The sequence below is a fragment of the Pseudonaja textilis genome, chromosome 1 (assembly GCF_049901715.1).
Source record: "Pseudonaja textilis isolate UNSWEBS1 chromosome 1, rPseTex1.2, whole genome shotgun sequence".
Lineage (NCBI taxonomy): Eukaryota > Metazoa > Chordata > Lepidosauria > Squamata > Elapidae > Pseudonaja > Pseudonaja textilis.
In genome coordinates, this window is record NC_141990.1 from 231,540,535 (window position 1) to 231,559,003 (window position 18,469).

The 18,469-nt window shown below is 37.9% G+C and overlaps 1 protein-coding gene across 2 annotated transcripts in view; it reads left to right on the forward strand.

The window, feature by feature from the left end:
* Positions 1-18,469, forward strand: part of EPS8L2 (EPS8 signaling adaptor L2) — a 96,624-nt gene that overhangs the window by 34,819 nt on the left and 43,336 nt on the right. For both annotated transcript variants that reach the window (XM_026706624.2, XM_087920927.1), the window contains one exon: positions 17,386-17,450. In XM_026706624.2, coding sequence (XP_026562409.1) covers positions 17,386-17,450 — 65 coding nt within the window. The remainder of the gene's footprint in view (positions 1-17,385; positions 17,451-18,469) is intronic.

An 18,469-nucleotide genomic window follows, 5' to 3' on the forward strand; every position in this document is an offset into this window, starting at 1 on the left:
AAGACTAATAGAGTAAATTTAATTGAATGGATGAGTTCAGATCTCCTTCCCCCTTTCCTTGAATAAGTCTGAACTGAGCCAGTTTAGTCTAGGGATTAAGATACCAGGCTACAAAGCAAGAGACTCTGAGTTCAAGTCCCACCTTTAGCTACAAAAGCCAGCTGGGTGACCTTGGGCCAGTCACCCTCTCAGCCCAACCTTACTTACAGGGTTGCTGTTGTGCAGAAAATAGGAATGTTGTGTTGATTATGATCATCACCTTGGGTTATTTATACAAATAATAAAGGCTGGATATAAATAATCAAATAAACAAACTCCACTGTTTATTTTGATGTAGTATTATCGTTTCAGTTTCTCCTTTCAAACTATTTCCCTATTGTGGATAACAGCATCAAATGAGTCTCAGCTCTCTTCTGATACAGAATTTGGTTCCCTAATCCTTTTTTAATGTTGTTATTTCTTCCATATCATTTTCAGAAGAGAATAATTTAAATCCCAGATTTATTTTTCCTACTTTTGTATTTGGTTGAAAATGAATGCAAAGAGGTAAACTAATTACCTGAAAACATAAAAATAATGTTGCTGCTTGTTTATCAGTGCTAATATATCACTTAGCAAAATAGCCCATAGCAAATAGGCCTGGATGTGAATTTTAGAAACACAATCTTCCCTTCAAATTGTTCTCATTCTCCATTATTAGACATTCATTCCCCTGGACAAATCCACATTTTTGCTTTTATACTCCTCTGACATCTGTAATTGTGAACTAATATAATTACTATTATGCCATGCCCTCTTCAGGTTGCAGGTATTTGAATTGTTATATTCTAAATGTTGCAAATGTCCTTATTTTTCCCCAATAACACTGAAACATAATTTTTGCTTTTCCTGTAGTGCAAATTATAAATCTAATATGGTATTGCAACAGATGTCCAACTATGAAGTTCTTGGTGCTAAGCTTGGTTGTGTGCTTGCATATATTTCATTACTCAACTAGGCAACTTCATCTTGTTGGATACTACTATTACTACTACCACAGTCATATCGGGAGCTCTGAAGCCCTTCCAGGCTGGAAGGACTGAACAGTGACAATATCATTGCTCGGGAGAATGCCCAGTTGGGGACTCCTTTCACAAACCCCATTAAGTTGCTCACTGACATGGTACCCATTTATCTCCTTGCGGTCACCTGCTTCTGAACTGCTGAATTGACAGGAGCTAGAGTGTGTGACAAGAGCTCACCCTTCCCATGGCAGCAACTGAGTCCTAAATGTGAGCCTGTCGATAGTCAGCCCAGCGTCCTAATCTCATGATCCATCATGTTCGCAGTTGGGTAATGAAACATTTGCAAACAAACAACCAAGCTTAGAGAGCAGCAAGAATTCTATTTCAGAAGCCTTTGTGTAAAAGTTATGAAGAGTTGTGTCTCCTGTTTTGTAGAAATATAGTCATACCTAAGAATGTGGCACCTTGCATAATCTTATAATAGCATGCTGTTCTTGGTGAGTTTTATTTGGCCAGCTGCAGTCCTAAATTCTAAAAGTTGATTTTCAAGGTAACTATGTACTTTTAATTAGTGATAGGTGAAGCTGTCCAGAGATCTGCCCAAGTCATAAATCTGTCATGCCATTAACTCACAAAAAGTAGCCAAATCACAGCTTTTAGCAGCCCTCTACTGTTCCATACTTGCTTACAATCATGGTGCTAACCTATGCTACTCTTATACCTTATAATAATACCAAATTGTTACAGATGGACATGTTCCAATAGAAGAGATGCTGTAGCTCAATATCTGTTGAACTGTCAAACTCTTGATGCTCTCTGAGTTTGGTTGTTTATTTGCAAATGTTTCATTAGCAAATGAGGCAATGTTACCTAGCTGAGTAATAAAATGTCTGCAAGTACACATCCAAGCTTAGCACCAAGAACTTCCCAGTTGGGAATATGTTGTGAATCCATACTAGCTTTACAATTTGCACTGCGGGAAAAACAAAACTGATGCTTCAGTGTTATTGGGGGGAAATGAGAAAACTTGCAACATTTGGAATTTCAGGATGCCAGGAATATTGAGACTAGGAGGGGAAGTTCCCAAGCAAAATCATATCTCTGCCAACATGTGTTCTTTTCAGTTTTCCTGTCTGCAAAATGAAAAATAATGCTGATTTACCCAACAGTCTAGTTAGCAAGCATAATGCTTATAAAACATTTTGAATCTTGAAAACACTGTACAAATACTCGCAGTTGAAGTTGTGTGTTTTGACAGGCAATCATTGCTCTGGTGTTTTCACCACATGGAGATTTTTCCTAAGAAGGAGGAAGCGTTGGCTGCATCGGTGTTTGCTTTCTTTATTGGCTTTATCACATTAGCTAATAAACAAAGGAATGCAAAGCACTTTACACTAATTTCAAAGTAAACATTAAACATGAAGGAAAGGAATTTAGCTGAGAGATTCCTCTAAAGGCTTGCCAAGCCAGTATCAAGAAAGCAGCGGATTGGTATTTGTGTAGTCATTACAAAATATAAGTCACAAAGGTGCCTTTACAGGAGGCAACTGGACTTTCTGGTTTTTCTTGGAAGATGTTTCACTTCTCATCCAAGAAACTTCTTCAGCTCTGACTGGCTGGTAAGGAATGGAACGATTTATACTCCTTGCAGATGGCTGGTCATTTGCATTCTTTTAGTGAAGGTCACTTGGAGGTTTATCTGTGTCATCAGGGTCACTTGAGTGGTGCAAATGAGTGTGGAGCCTTCTTGGAACTGTTGAAAGGACTGTGTTGTAGATTGGAGATAGATGAGGTCGTATGCCTCCCCCTCTGTTAAGAGAAGGCTGTTCAATTTTGCCCTGGATGGCCTCTTTGACCCCTCTTTCAAACCAGCAGCCCTCTCTGTCCAAAATGTGGACTTTGCTGTCTTCAAAAGTGTGGCCTTTGTCTTTTAAATGGAGGTGGACTGCTGAATCTAGTCCTGATGTGTTTGTTCTCCTATGTTGTGCCATGCACTTATAAAGTGATTGTTTTGTTTCCCCAATGTACAGATCTGCACATGGCTTGCTGCATTGTACTGCATATAGCATGTTGCTCAGTTTTTGTCTGAGTGTTTTATCTTTGGGGTGGGCAAGTTTTTGTCTTAGTGTATTCTTGGATTTGAAGTGTGCACATATGTGATGTTGGCTGAAGATCCTCCTGAGCTTTTCCGATATGCCTGCAATGTACAGAATGACAGTGTTGCTTCATTTATTGTTTTCTTCATTATCTGTTATGGAGGAGCTCCTGTAGGGTCTTTTTTGATTTCATTCCATTCCCCACCATCCACTCAGAACTAAAGAAGCTTCTTGGATGAGAAGTGAAACCTCTTCAAAGAAAAACCAGAAAGTCCAGTTGCCTCTTGAAAAACCATCTTTGGGACAACCATGACCTGGATGACTGGGAATCTCCATAGACATTTACAGAATTATACACAATTTTCACCAAAATTACAGTGCAGGTGATCACCATGTCATCATCACTATGATCTTAATATTAGCATGCCAGTGAGATGCTTCAGATGACCCCAAGTGTGTAAGAATTGTGTTCTTTCTACAAGTTGTATTTCTCTTACCTGTAACTCACCCTGATGTAATATTTGCTTCCTTATTGAATAAGTCATGTTGCCTAGATTCACACTTAGGTATGCTAGATCATAAAACAGGGCTTCCAAACTAACATGATTAACTTGCTACAACGTGCTACTCCAGATCAAATACATTTTGGCATAGTTTTGCATCTATGATCAAGCATTGAAGAAAGGAGTTATTGCTGAAACAAATTTGCTTCTCAGGTTATATATGTAAAATTTTGTGCTGAATTTTTTCGGGCTATTTCTTGTTTTCCAAATATTATCTATGTATCATAGATAATCTGAATCCATTCTATGAGTTTTCATGGTGGTTGTCTGAATTGTTATAGCCCATATATTGTGGGCCCAAATATAATTCAATAATAAATTTGACTTTTTCATAGAGCAAAGGCATAGTCTGAAACTGGGAGTATATGAGATATTTGCATAATCGCGGCTGATAATATTTCCTCAATGCTTCATCCTTAAAGTTTAATGAATAATAGATATTTGCTCTTCTTTGTTTTTGCATCATTCCACTTGCCTCACTTATGTAACATTAACAAAGTTTTAAGGAAAATGTGTGTAATCACAATTAGGTTGGATACCTGCATTGCAAGAGTAATTAAATATAGCTTTCTCTGGTGTCCTAATTTCTCCTTCTTCTCCCTGAACTTGTGCTAATAAAACAGTACGATGGCATAATTAAGAACATTTGATACAGGGTGTTCCGTAAGAGGATCCATAACAGAAAAGCAGCAACAATTTGTAGCCAGACTGATATTGATTTGCTGTCACCAAACATGTGAGAAGGAAATTTTTGTTGGCAAGCAATGTCTCGGGTATATCTGGGGAGTCATACATCCTACAAGTTTGTATTCTTTCACCAAAGGTTTGTACTCAACGTGAGAAAGACCTTGATTCATTTAGGCCAGGGTGGGGAACTATGGTCCCTTTATGACTTGTGGAGTTCAACTCCCAATTGCCAAGTGTCCAAATTTTGATCACATGACTATGAGGATGCTGCAACATCTTAAGTGTGAAAAATGGTCAGGTCACTTTTTTCAGTGTCATTGTAACTTCAAATGGTCACTGAACATGGTTGTAAGTTGAAAACGTATAATTATACACTGTATATAATTGTACACAGTATCTGTGTATAATTTTTATTAAATAATTTTTAAAAGAATAAAAACAACACAAATATTGAAAAGGAAAACTAAAGAAAAGTAATGTGAAAAAATGCAAAGCAAGACATAGAAAAGAAAAAAATATAAATATGTGGCTTTTGGTTTTAATAGCAATTATAAGTACATTTATATCCCCCCCCTTACAATATAATTTCCTTCTTTCCATAGTTTACCTTTTCTAATTATCCACCCCATAAATCATAAGTTCATTTTTTTTCTTTTTTCAGCAAAAAGTCTATTAGTGGGCTTCCAATTGTTAATAAAAGAAGTTATTGTCCTTTCTCTAACAAAAAAACAGTCATTTTTGTATCTCTGCTAATTCTGTCACCCTACTAGCCAGCCACTCTTCCATTGTGGGTTTTTCAGAGACTGTCCATTGTTATGCATATCATTTTAATAATTATCATATATAAAAATAATCTAACTCCTTTCTAATTGTCTGTTATTACTCTCAGCAAGAACAGTTGTGGTTTCAATGGAATATTAATCTTTAAAATTCTTTGTATTGTTGTATGGATTTGGATTACCAGCATTTCTGGAATTTTTGCAAATCTCAAACAATATTTTTTTAAAATCCTAGCTTGGAGACATACTAACTGATGATGATAAGGTTCCAGCCAATTTGAGGAAAGGGCACTGGCACCAGTTTAGGGAAACAGATGAAACCTAGAAAGCTTTCCTGGTTTTTTTTAAAGTTAGGAATTTAAATCAGAAAGTTACAGCATAGCTGGGCTACAGTTTAGGTTGATTAATTTCCTGGATACCTTAACAATACAGCAATACTGAGCATAAAGATACAGTAGCTGAAGAACAACTCCCAGCTCCCCTCATCACTGACCATGTTGGCTGGGATTGCTAGGAAATGTAACTCGCATCCAGGCAACCAAAAGTTGGCCATTCCATTGTAGATAATGTAAAAGGAACTTAAAGGCACCACTGTTTTCTTGGTTGGTGAATGATATATTGCACACATCCTTTTCGTAGAATGCTTTTCTCTTTCCAAATAAGGGTAGGAACATTTCTCCTTTTCTTTTTCTTGCAGAGAAATTGTCTATGGAGATTCTCAATCATCCAGGTCATGGTTGTCCCAAAGGTGGTTTGGCAACTGGACTTTGTTTTTTCTTGAAGATGTTATGCTTCTCATCCAAGAAGCTTCTTCAGTTCTTGGATTAGAAGCAAAACATCTTCAAGGAAAAACAAAGTCAAGTTGCCTTTTGAAAAAGCATCTTTGGGACATGCAGAAAAAATAATGCAGAAGTGCACTGGGGGAATGAATTCCTCTTACAAAGTCATACCAACTGCAAAACCAATGTGGTAGTGATTAAGATATTGGACTGAAATTTGGAAGACCAAAATGAAATCTACCATGGAAACTCACAGGACAGTCTCCCTCTCTGTTCACGTAGCCTACCTCGTGGGGTTGGTTTCTGGTGGGTAAAGCTATATGAGCTCCTGGATGGAAGGACAGATATCCTAATCTTCCTTATCTAAGGAAAAGGTCAATTATTAGTAAGCTAACAGGTCAAATGTTGTCAAATTTATAAATAAAAATGTATTTTTAATGGGATTAAGAAGTGCATTTTGAGAACAATTTTGGCAATAGCATCTTACACAGGTGAAGTAATGTTGTTCAAGCTCTGTCATGTTTGAAAAGGAAAGAATGGTTTTGCTTTCCTCTTGCCTTGCCCATTGTAGGTGTATGAGTTCTGAGTTGGAGATACCTTTCATTACAGATCTAAGACTTGGAAATGCCTTTCTGTATATTACTGGATTATTTGAACAGCTGTGTGACCACCTTGAAAGTCCTGCAAATCCAACATACTGTGAATAATGTGAGATTGTTGAATTTTGCAAGGGCTAAATGCCAGAAGACTTTGGGATGAGGGAAACCTATTGCCTTTCCTGGTTTGCTTTGAATTCTCTTTTCCAGGGAGATTTTTTAAAGCTGTAGCCACCGATATATAAAAAAAAAGTTTATGTTCTTATGGGTCAAATGGTCACCAATAGGTAATAATTTGTTCTTGTCTTTTATCTGAATGATTTTATTTCTGATTTCAAAGTTTGTTTGAGATTTACTCATGTGGTGAAGTCCAGCCAGGAAATCTACTGTCTTGTAATAGCGGAAGATGTTCTTCTCTGTGTTGTACAAAAGTCTCATTCTGATAGTTTCATTTTACTAATGTAGATAAAATGTTAATGTATATTGCTAGTCCATGTAGGATATGCCATACATTAAGTAAATAAATAAATAAAATTGTAAAACATACATATATGTAAAACATACATATAAACACATATATGCACAAAGATTGCAGCATCCACAAAAAAGATCAGAACCCACAATTGATGACATTTTTATTAGAACAACTAAATATTACAAAAAGTGTTAGAATCTCAAGTTCTTCACTGTTTTTTCCTCTCCTGAATGGGATCAAACTTTGCAGTTCAGGTGTTCTTCTCGGTGTTCTTTTTTTAAAAAGGAGTATGATAGGTAATTGAGGTGTATATAAACAATAACTGTATTCTTAGATGCCTGGAATTTATTCCAGTTAATTTTAGCAAAGTTGCACCTAAGTAAACACAGTAAGTTTTAATTGATTACATTAAGATCCATGGACATATTTTTCCACCTTGTTCTATTTCTCCTTTCTCACCGTATTTTGTTTTTGTTGCAATTTAGTATTGTGGAAGAAAGTCAACTTATTCCTGTAAAAGGATTTTTCTTTTCTTTGTAAAAGGAAATCAATCTTTCTTCATATGTGCCAAATTTCATGTTCTCCATTGACCCCATCATTTCAGTAAAGCTAAAAAAAACACCACATATTTACTTTAATTCCAATGTTACTCCTAGATATTTGCTGAATGTTTGCTGAAGGCCATGTTTACTAAACTGTTGGTTAAATCCTTTATTGTACTATACACTGTAAATTCCAATCACCCGCTTCATGGGCTGACAGGAGAGAAATTGGTTTTCTGAGATTCTATTAAATACAAAGCCTATTGCTTTGAATGTCTGAAAATAAAAAAAACACACAGGAATATTAAAAGAAAAGCTGCCTTGTAAGGTTTTTTTGCTAGTATCTAAAAAGCTTCTCATATTTGAGAAGGAGGCCAAATTCTGAGCAGGATTGAGATCCACATTTAGGTGTCTTCACATCCTTAGCTGGTAGATTCAGATCTCTCTAATACTATGATAGAAATGTTGGGGAAGCAGTTTTGGAAAATTTTGCTAATCTAATACAGACTGGCATTCTCTTAAAGACCAGGGAACTTAGCAAACATTAACACCCTGAAAACATAATTGACCCAAACAATATACAAATGAAATCTTAAAATGCTATTACTGAAACTGAAGTATCCTTTACTGTCCAGTCCTATCACCATTTATCTTTAAATAGCTAATGATAAATTCAGTCAGGCTTACTTCTAAGTAGCAGTTGTAAACTGAGCTCTTACTATTCATATCATAGTGCCCACTTATTAATCATTTGAAGTAAATATTGTTTTTATTTCACCATTTCTGTCAGACTTAATTTTAAAATAAGTTAGATTAAAAAGAAGAACGAAGAGAATACAAGAAGACTATTTTAACTTTAAGTAGACATATGTAAAACTTTCTGTAGCAAAAAAAGTGAAATATAGGGCTGCTCAAAACTACAGGCAGTGTAGGATCGTCAAAAGAAAAAAATAAAGGAATGTACTGTATATATTCGAGTATAAGTCATCTCGAATATAAGCCGAGGCACCTAATTTTGCCTCAAGTATAAGCCGAGTTTTTCAGCACATTTTTGGTGCTGAAAAAAAACCCCTCGGTTTATACTCAAGTGAGATTCCCTCTGAAAAAAAAAATGGTGTGGAGCTCCGGAGCTGGGCAGCCGCTTCCCTGCTTCCGTGTTTCCTTTGCAACTTGTAAGCATGGGGGTAATCGGAAGCAGAAAAGTTCTTGCATGAGGATATATTGTTTTTTCTTTATTTAACTGTTTTTTTTGGGGGGGGGAAAGACCCACCATCATGTGAGAATGCTCAGACACGAAATCTATCCGCCTGAAAATAAGTGTGTGTGTGGGGGGGAGGATTTTAACAGAGGGAAGACATAGGGAGAAGGCAAAAGTGACGGAAGATCCTTCAGCCCTAGCTGCTTTCAGTCCCCTCCTCCTCCCGAGCAAACTGAAAGCAGCTAGGGCTGAGGAAACGAAGCCACCTCGGCTCGCGTTGTTTTCTGCGATCTCAGAAAACAACGCGAGCCGCTGCCACCACCTCCTCCTCCCCCTCCTCCTCCCGAGCGGACTGAAAGCAGCTAGGGCTGAAGGATCTTCCGTCGCTTTTGCCTTCTCCCTATGTCTTCCCTCTGTTAAAATCCCTCCCCCCCCACACACACACACTTATTTTCAGGCGGATAGATTTCGTGTCTGAGCATTCTCACATGACGGTGGGATTCCCCCCCCCTAAAAACAGTTAAATAAAGAAAAAACTATATCCTCATGCAAGAACTTTTCTGCTTCCGATTACCCCCATGCTTACAAGTTGCAAAGGAAACACGGAAGCAGGGAAGCGGCTGCCCAGCTCCGGAGCTCCACACCATTTTTTTTTTTTCAGAGGGAATCTGACTCGAGTATAAGCCGAGGGGGGTTTTTTCAGCACAAAAAATGTGCTGAAAAACTCAGCTTATACTCGAGTATATACAGTAAGTATTTATAATAAAAAAGGTTCTGAGTAGATAATATTGATATGCTTCTAATTTAGAGAAAAGCCTACATTAGATAGAAAAGTCTGCATTAGAGACAAAAAAATTGTAATTGTAATTGTAATAATGATTTTAAGTACTGTGTACACTTCAAAGTGAATCAAAAGATCTAATTCATTGCTAAATGTTTACCAGTGCTTTAGAGACAAAGGATCATTGCAGCAAACTGCTGGCTTTGCTTCTTTTTCTGGATTTTTTTTTTTCAGACTAGTGTAAATAAGAAGCATAATTCTGAGATTTAGAAGAGAAATGTTCCTTCCAAGCTTCTGTACCCAAATTGTGGCTTAAAGTTAAATGAACAAACCCCTTTTTCTCTCCAGAAGAAAAGCAGGGGGTTAAGTGCTCTTTTTATATTAAAGAGTGCTCTTTACATGCTAAAGAAAGCATCCTTCAGTCAGACTGAATGTTGATTCACTGAATGCCTGACCCTGTCTGGCATGGGAGACTTGGACGGGTCGCAATTGCTAAAGGCTATTATCTGTGACATTTTGCACTAAAGCATGTATAAACTTACCCTGGTTTGTTTGTAATGGACTTCTCAGTTGGCAAAGAAGGTGGCAGAAATTTGTAAAATTTATAGGGCCAGAAAAACTATATATTCCTTCTATATTGAGGATATTAGTTTCAGTCAGCAGTCAGCAAGAATCCACGCTCTAATGAATATATTGACAAATGGCGTGCTAAAGTGTGCACATCCAGTTTCAGAAATTCTATAAGGCAATTTCCTTTTTTTTTCTTTCAGTGAATGTGGTTCATAAGACTGAATAGCTAGGCTTCTTGCAAGATTGCTGCTGGGGCACATTTCAGGGTTTTTCTAGGCATGTAAGGTTTGTCTCCAGTTGCTGGTAGACTAGCAGGTAAACATCAGATGGAATATGCTCTGCAGTCCAAGTTTCTTGGATCAGAATTCTATTTTGTTGGAGTAAAAACGTGGTTGCATCTGCTAGGGCCAAAACCCAGACTGTGATGCCTCCATGTCATTACCTGGATTCTACACTGATCTCTGGATTGTCAAAGGGACATAGCAAAATCTAAGGTCTGGAATGATGCAACCAAATGATTTGAATTTTTAACTCCAATTTTTAACCCTAAACGTTAATCTCTTCTTTAAAATTAGACTTCTCTTTGTATTTGTTAGTGACCACCCTTTCCTGGATTCAGGGCTAATTTTAGCTATTTCATGGCTCAGGATTTTAAGCTCTTAACTGTGTTTAATTGTTCTGTACTTTTCCTGTTCTATATACTTTTATGTTTTCATTTTTATCGGTTCTGCTTCTAGTGCACTTTGTGCTGGTCTTGTCCTATTTCAGTCTTAGTTCAGTCTTTTACACCAGTATGAAAACTGGTCTTGGATCACAACAATAAAGATTTATTTGCTTTACCCCTGAATGGCTTAAGTTCTGACTATCTGTGGAATCTCCTAAAGTTGCTTGGTTATTCCCACTTGATCAGCAGAGAAATCCCTTCTGAAGATACCCCCCACTTGCCAGTCTCAACTCTCTGGTACTTGGGAAAGGAGGAAAAGCTCCTAGGAGGTGGAATGCACTTCTCAGAGCAGGGGTGGACAATTATGCCACCTTTATGACATGTGGACTTCAACTCCCAGAATTTCTGAGCCAGCATAGTTGCCCACCCCTGCTCTAGAGAGAGCATTTGGTCCCCATTTTCCATATATTGTACAAGTTGTTAAAAACACATCTCTGCTTCCAAGCTTTTTATTCCTAATGAATGTATTTGAATGCTCAGTTCTCATTTGGCCTTGAATTGTATGAATGATTCTTTGTTTACATTTTTCTGTTGTAAGCTTCCTTGATTGTCAAATAGATAGAAAGGTAGGGCTTCATCCTCTACGTTCAGTAGCACATAGTGTGACAGAATAGACTGATTATACCAAAAATGGTGCAGCTAATGAAGTAAACAAAGAATATCACTGTAATGGAAGTTTTCCTTAGGGCCTGGCTTATCTTTTGTGGGAAGAACTTGCTCTACCTCCTTCACAAGTAGAGAAATCTACTTGTGAAGGAAGTGGAGCCTTGTGAAGGAGGTACAGCCCTTTTCAGTATAGGACATGGACAACAAATTTTGTCCTGTTCTTAAAACCCTTTCTTTATGGACTTATCTTGGATCTAGAAGCATAGGCCTCTTGTGTCATAATGACTACTACAATATGATGTGCTACTATTTCAGTGATATGTAACAAAGAGGGAAGAATTTGTAATTTCCTTCCCATGTCTCTAGTTGCATGCCACAATATTCAGGTATAACCAATGGAAACAAAAAACTAGATACAGAACTGTCTCTCCCACCCCCTGACCCCCAAAATCTCTTCTCCCATCTCTGTTATTCCATTGGTCTTTTGTGCTCTTTAAAGATAAAGGAATCTCTGTTCACCTCCTTATACTTTTAGGTTTATTCTGAAGTTCGGATTTCTCCAGCTTGCCATTTTGTGTGAGTTATGTCTTTATTTTTATTTTTTCAATAATAAATATTGAAAAAGAAACATTTCAATATCAGATTCATTGAATGAATATTAAACTTTAATTAACAGTTTGGAATTCAAAGACTTCTTTATAAATAATATGAGGGATCTTGGGCCACATAAGATTTTTTAAAATATTTTCATTTGAAGGGCAAAGACTTTAACTTTCATAATCCTATACTTATATTCAGAATGTTACCTCAGGTCTTGCAAGTTTATAGTTAGCTAGTATATAGTTATTTGGATCTTTACCTGGCTGGCTCAGGTCAAGATTTGGGGCAACTAAATTGGCTAAATCCAGCCACCCTGACTTAAACCATTTGGTTGTTCTATAAAACCAGAATATTTTTTTTAAACATCATTCTGTCAAGAAAGAATTGCTGAGTATAAATATTCTTTTTGTTTGTCTTCTGTTGTGCTAATATCTCAGCTTTTTACTCCCTTGACACTCTGGCTGTCATGTTATGAAGTACATAACTTTCCTATTTATGTCAGTAACATTCTTTCCCTGGGGTTCTTTTATAATATGTTTGCCTTTGGTCTCTTAGCAATCATTTATTCTTGCTTGTGCATTTTATCTTTTTTTAGTTGAATTTTGTGCTTCGGTTGTACAGAGCACAGGATGTTTTTAAACTTTAAAAATACATATTAAAATGTTTTCTAACTTATTATGATAACACGTCAAATTAATTCATACATACTATTATTAAATTATTGTAAATTATTTCTAGTTTACTGATGGCTAGGTCAGCCAGATGTAACTGGATAAGAAAATAATGTAAATCTCTCCAGTCATCTGGATGTATCTTATTCAACACAGACAACTAAACAACATCTTATTTGCAAGTTTGCATAATCATTGTCAAGTAGATTTCTCATGCAGACAACTATGAATCTCTTCTCAAGTTTGCCAGGACAAGGGTGTCCCGGGCCACCTGGCAAGAAGGATGCCCAGGAACATAGCAATAGCACTTAGACTTATATACCACTTTACAGTGCTTTACAGTCCTCTCTAAGTGGTTTTACAGAGTCAGCATATTGCCCCCAACAATCTGGATCCTCATATTACCCACCTCGGAAGGATGGAAGGCTGAGTCAGTCTTGAGCCTGGTGGGATTTGAACTGCCAATTTGCAGGTAGCCGATAGTCAGCAGAAGTGGCCTGCCATATACCACTCTAACCACTGCGCCACCAAGGCTCAGTTTTCCCCCTGGAGCTTCCGTTTATGATGTATTTTGGAGAAAGCAAGAAAGCAGAAAGCTCTTCAGAAATTTAAGAGAAACATTTGATATTCCTTTTTTCCCCCTCATCTTTGTTGGAAAATACAGTAGAAATCCTAAGAAAGAATGAGAATATCCCCTGCTCTTTTTTTCCTTCTATTATGGTCCAATCATTGTACTTCACTGATCTTTCTAGTACCTATATTAAAATAGCTATAGATCCCTCGCATCCTGGACATAAACTATTTCAACCCCTTCCTCAGGAAACCGCTACAGGGCATTGCATGCCTACTTGACACAGAGTTTTTTCCCTTGTGCCATCACTCTGCAGAACACCTAATTCCCATAGTACTATCTTATGTATAGGTATATTTACTCATGTAGTACGACTATATTACTATTATCTTCTCATCTGTTCCACCACCTTCTCTTATTGATATCATTATTATGATTATTATTAATTTGTTATTATGATTATTTTACTCTTTTGCATGTACATTGAGACCTTCTGCACAGGAGACAAATTCCTTGTGGGTCTAATCACACTTGGCCAATAAAGTATTCTGTCTTCTATCTTCTATTTATGCATATATAATAAATACAAGGGATAGATCTTGGTGGCTTGGCAGCTTTTCCTTGTCTCAGCTGCTCAAATTATTGAGCAGAAAAATTAACACAACATGAACTTAAAATAGAGACAGGGAATGCTTCAGTGCCAGGTTTTTGCACTCTGGTATTGATTAGGTGGAAGTAAATATATTGGGCCTCAATATTCAAATCAACAGCAATGAAAGCAATATTTGGTCAGACTCCTTTTGAAATTAAAAAAATAAAAACAGTGTGGAAATGACCCAAGGGAGGCAGTAAACCAGATTATTTTTTAGCAGGAAGCTGCAAGTTATTTCTTAAGCAAACCTTTTCACATCTAGGGTCTTTTCTGCAAAAGTTGTGGAATGACATCCAACAAAGTTCTTAATGCAAAGTTCTTTATTTACAAAACAAATATAAATTACAGAATTATACACCTGACATGCTAATTGTAGCAATGAAAAAAGATTTTGGAGTAGTAGTGATTAAAAACTGAGAATGAGTCAGTAGAGTAACAGAATAGAGCTGGAAGGAACCTTGGAGGTCTTCTAGTCCAACCCCCTGCTCAAGCAGGAGACCCTATACCCGTGTTGGCAAACCTATGGCACGCATGCCGGAAGCGGCATGCAGAGCCACTTCTGCCGACACATGAGAGCTCGCACGGAAGAGCCCCACTGCGCATGCGTGCGCACCGCTGCCCGACAACTGATTGTCGGGTATCTGGCACACATGCGCTGGGTGCGCGGGAGATGCACGTACATGCACAGAGATGCACAGTCCACGTGGGGATTGGTGCGCATGCGCAGACATATGGCATGTGTGTGGGAGGATCGTGCACACATGCGCAGAGATGTGTGGCACGCGCAGGGGGTTGCGCGTGCATGTGCAGGCGGCGTGGGGGGGCCAGCACACATTGCCTTCTGGGTGCTGGCACACAAGCATGAGCATGCACGCAATTATCGGCACGGCAGCCAAAAAAGGTTAGCCACCACTGCCCTACACCCTTTCAGAGAAATGGTTGTCCATTCTCTTTTTTAAAATGTGACTACAAAAAAATAGTGATTGCTGTTTTTTAGGCTGCATCAATAGAAGTATAATTTTCATATCACTAGAAGTGAAGAATTGCAATGGTATGTGGGAATGACTGTGTGTGTGTGTGTGTGTGTGTGTGTGTAGGGGAAAGATGCTGCCTAGGGAACAATCAGATAAAAGAGGGCACAGCACATAGTTGCATAATGAGTAAAGAAAGAAACTCCGAAAGGAACCGTCTTAATTTCTCAGGCTATAAAAGAGATGGCTGATTTGCAGTATTGATGTCAGCCTTCCCAAGTAGAGCAGACCAGAAACTTGATCAGATGAACTAATTCTGTTCTTAATATGAAGCTACATTAACAGAATCTTTCTAATTCAACTTGTAAAGTCCTAAAATGGACTGGAGCTGAAATATTAGAAAAAATGCCTGTCATATACTGTATTTCCCCATGTATAAGCCACCCCTTTTTTCCAAAATTTTCAAGCCCAAAAAGTAGGGGGGTGGCATATACAAAGCAGGTACACTTTTTATACGTGAAAAATGCATAAAATAATAAAGTAGGAATAAACTGGTTTTCCAGCAGTATGCTATACTTTTTTGTAAAAATTGTACGTGATGATACGATTACGAGTGCGAGTACGCGATAGAAATGCATGCGCTAGGCATCGGCCTGAATGCTTCGTTCCTACTCTCGTTCCGATGCGTAGATTGCTAGTGTCGCCCGCACCGCTTTCGGCGTCATGACCGAAGTTGTAGATCTAGACGTCGAATTTTGTTTCTTTGTAAATTTTCTTTCTTCTTAACTTGTTTCTCTAATAAAATATTTTTTTCAAAACTTCACAGTCCAAAAATTGGGGGGGGTGGCTTATACAAAGGGGGTGCTTATACATGGGGAAATACGGTAATCCTACTTGTTCATTAGTTTTTCAAAGAAAGCCCTATTCCCAAAAGCATCATTGTCAAGTACTGTACATAGTGCAATTCCAAATCTTTGTGATGTTGCCCCAACTTTTAAATGCCCTTTCTAAAAAGATGGGACGAACACCAACTTTGCTTTTATGTGACACTAAATGACAATGTTTCTTTTTTTCCAGGTATTTAAAAAACATTTTTTTAATTAACTGGTTGGTTGGTTAATTGATGGAAAATGTGTTTAATGCTATATAATTTGTAATTTTATTGTTATATAATATTCAAATGGTTTTTGCATTATGTATAATGTTCTGAGATTCCTTATGATGGAATGGCAATTTTTAAACAATAAATAAATGAACAGTTGTGGATGGTTGATCTTTTTTTGATATTCAGCATTAGCCAGTAGAATCTTTTCGACCTGAAATCAAAGCTTACTTTTTCTTCCAAATACATAATTTCCTCTCCTCTCCTCTGCCCTCTCATTTCATCTCCAAAAAACTCATATAGAACTTTTTAAAATTCATTAGTCTCTGATCTTTGAATGTCAATTATTAGAATTCCCCAACCAATATTCCCATACTGAATGTCTGCTATTAAAGTGTGATGGTTATCTTTTGAAGGAGGGGATTGTTGTGATTCACTGGCAGCCCGTGCAGACAGCAGCAGAATCAGACAGTGGGGAAGAACGGGGACCAGTCAGGGAATCTGGAGAGGACTCGGATGAGGGTCCTGCGTCCGATGCAGAGATGGGGCCAGGACCATCTGGGAGTAGGGTGCTGCCTCCGGAACCTTTGGGGTCTGGCAACAGCGAGGCAGAGGACCCAAGGGAGCCTGTTCCCAATGCGCATGTGCGCAGAGCTGCTAGAAGGCGAGACCAGCTGGAACAAAAGGAGCGACTCAGGAGTAAGGCTGGGAAGTGATTGCCCCTCCCATAGGGTATAAAGGTCAGACCAAGATGATGATACCTTTGCAGGAAGCAAAGTAGTTCGATCGGTTCAGAGTCATTCTGGAAGCTCTTTGTACTTCGGTTGGTTTTTTTTTTTTGTACTCCGGTGGTTTCTTTTCCAGTTCATTTGATACTTCTGTTTTTGGCAGCACTTCACAAAACTGAAAGGTGTGTGCTTATTTCGTGGGACTGTTTGAGATTAATTCCGGCTCGGAATGAAAACAATTCCCTGCATTACAATAAAATAAGTCTTGTTTTTAAAAGATGTGGGTGCTTAATTACAGTTTGGAAGCCTTGGTCAGAACAGGGATGTAGGAGTTACATCCTAACCATATCTAGTGAGCACTAATTATGGGAAAACTATATCAGGAGGAAAGACTGTCTTTGACACTGAGTGATGGCCTCTCTTTCTCTGGATAATGAAGAAATTGGACTGTGTGTTTGCCAAGAAAATACCTACTTTGAAACTTACTTAAATAAATAATACCCGTGCAAGTTAGAATGTTGCTGTTATTCCAGTAGAATGGTGTGTAAAACCTTCTATAAACCAATTAAATAAAACTATCAATAATAAATAAGCTACCCTGAAAGAAAAAAATACATTTTTTGAATGTAGTCTAAAAAAGCTAGCCAACGTTGGAGAAATTATTATCCTACATTTTTTTTTCTCCCACAGAACAAAGGAAGAAATACTCCAACTCAAACGTCATCATGCACGAAACATCTCAGTACCATGTCCAGGTGAGTTGGAAACTCCTTAGCAATAGGTAATGGAATTGAGTCAACGGGTAATCTCTTTCCACAACTGCAATCACAACAGGAAGATAATCAGATAATAAATCTAACAAAATAAATACTTTCTTCAAAGTTAACACTAATAATGCAGCCCTAGAAGTTCAACGGGTTCATTGTGAGCAAGCAATCAACAGAAGAAGGCAGTGGTAAACAACTTGGGAAATCCTTCCATTTGCTTAATTTCCCCCTCTTTTCCCCCAAGATTACTTGCGGGGCAGGCAGGGAGGTGAAAGATAGCTGGTTGAAATCAATTCTTAAAAAAAGGAAAAACCTAGATTTTCTCCATGCCACCTATGTTCCCATCATTTAGGAATGCTTCACAGTGTACCAGTGAGGCTTTTAAGTAATAAATTAAAAAAAACAAACCTTCTATTGGTGCCTTTGTAAAAGAGAATTGCTCCTGGTGGGGAATCAAAGGAAAGTTTTCAGCTGGAGATAGAGGCACTGCTGGTCCCAACAGGCCAGAAGCCAGATTTCCGCTGTGGTGTAGCCCATTCAATGGATGGAAGAACGGAGGAAGGCCTGCATTGGGAATCCTACTTCCCAGTTGCATGTTCATTCTGACTGCGTGCTTGCTCTGGGCTTCCTATAAAAGGCTGGGATTATATATTCAAATGCACCTTTGTTTAAAATAAACAAATTTTCATTTGTGCCATATTTAAGGTATTTGAGCTCTCAGAAGGCCGGAGTTGGAACCAGGGGTGGAATTCTACCAGTTTGCACCTATTTGCTAGAACCAGTTGTTAACATTCTAAGCAGTTCGAAGAACCAGTTGTTAGAAGAAATTACTGGCCTAATCCTGTAAGGAAGGCAGGAAGGAAACATTCTGGTGTTGCTTACAGAAACTGCCTCTCAGTTAACCCTTATTGCATTCTTGGCTGTCTCAGGAACTTCTCTAGAGTTTTTTCCCCCTCCTTTGCTGGTACTTTGCTTGTGTGGAGTGACCATTCAAAGTTACAATGGCA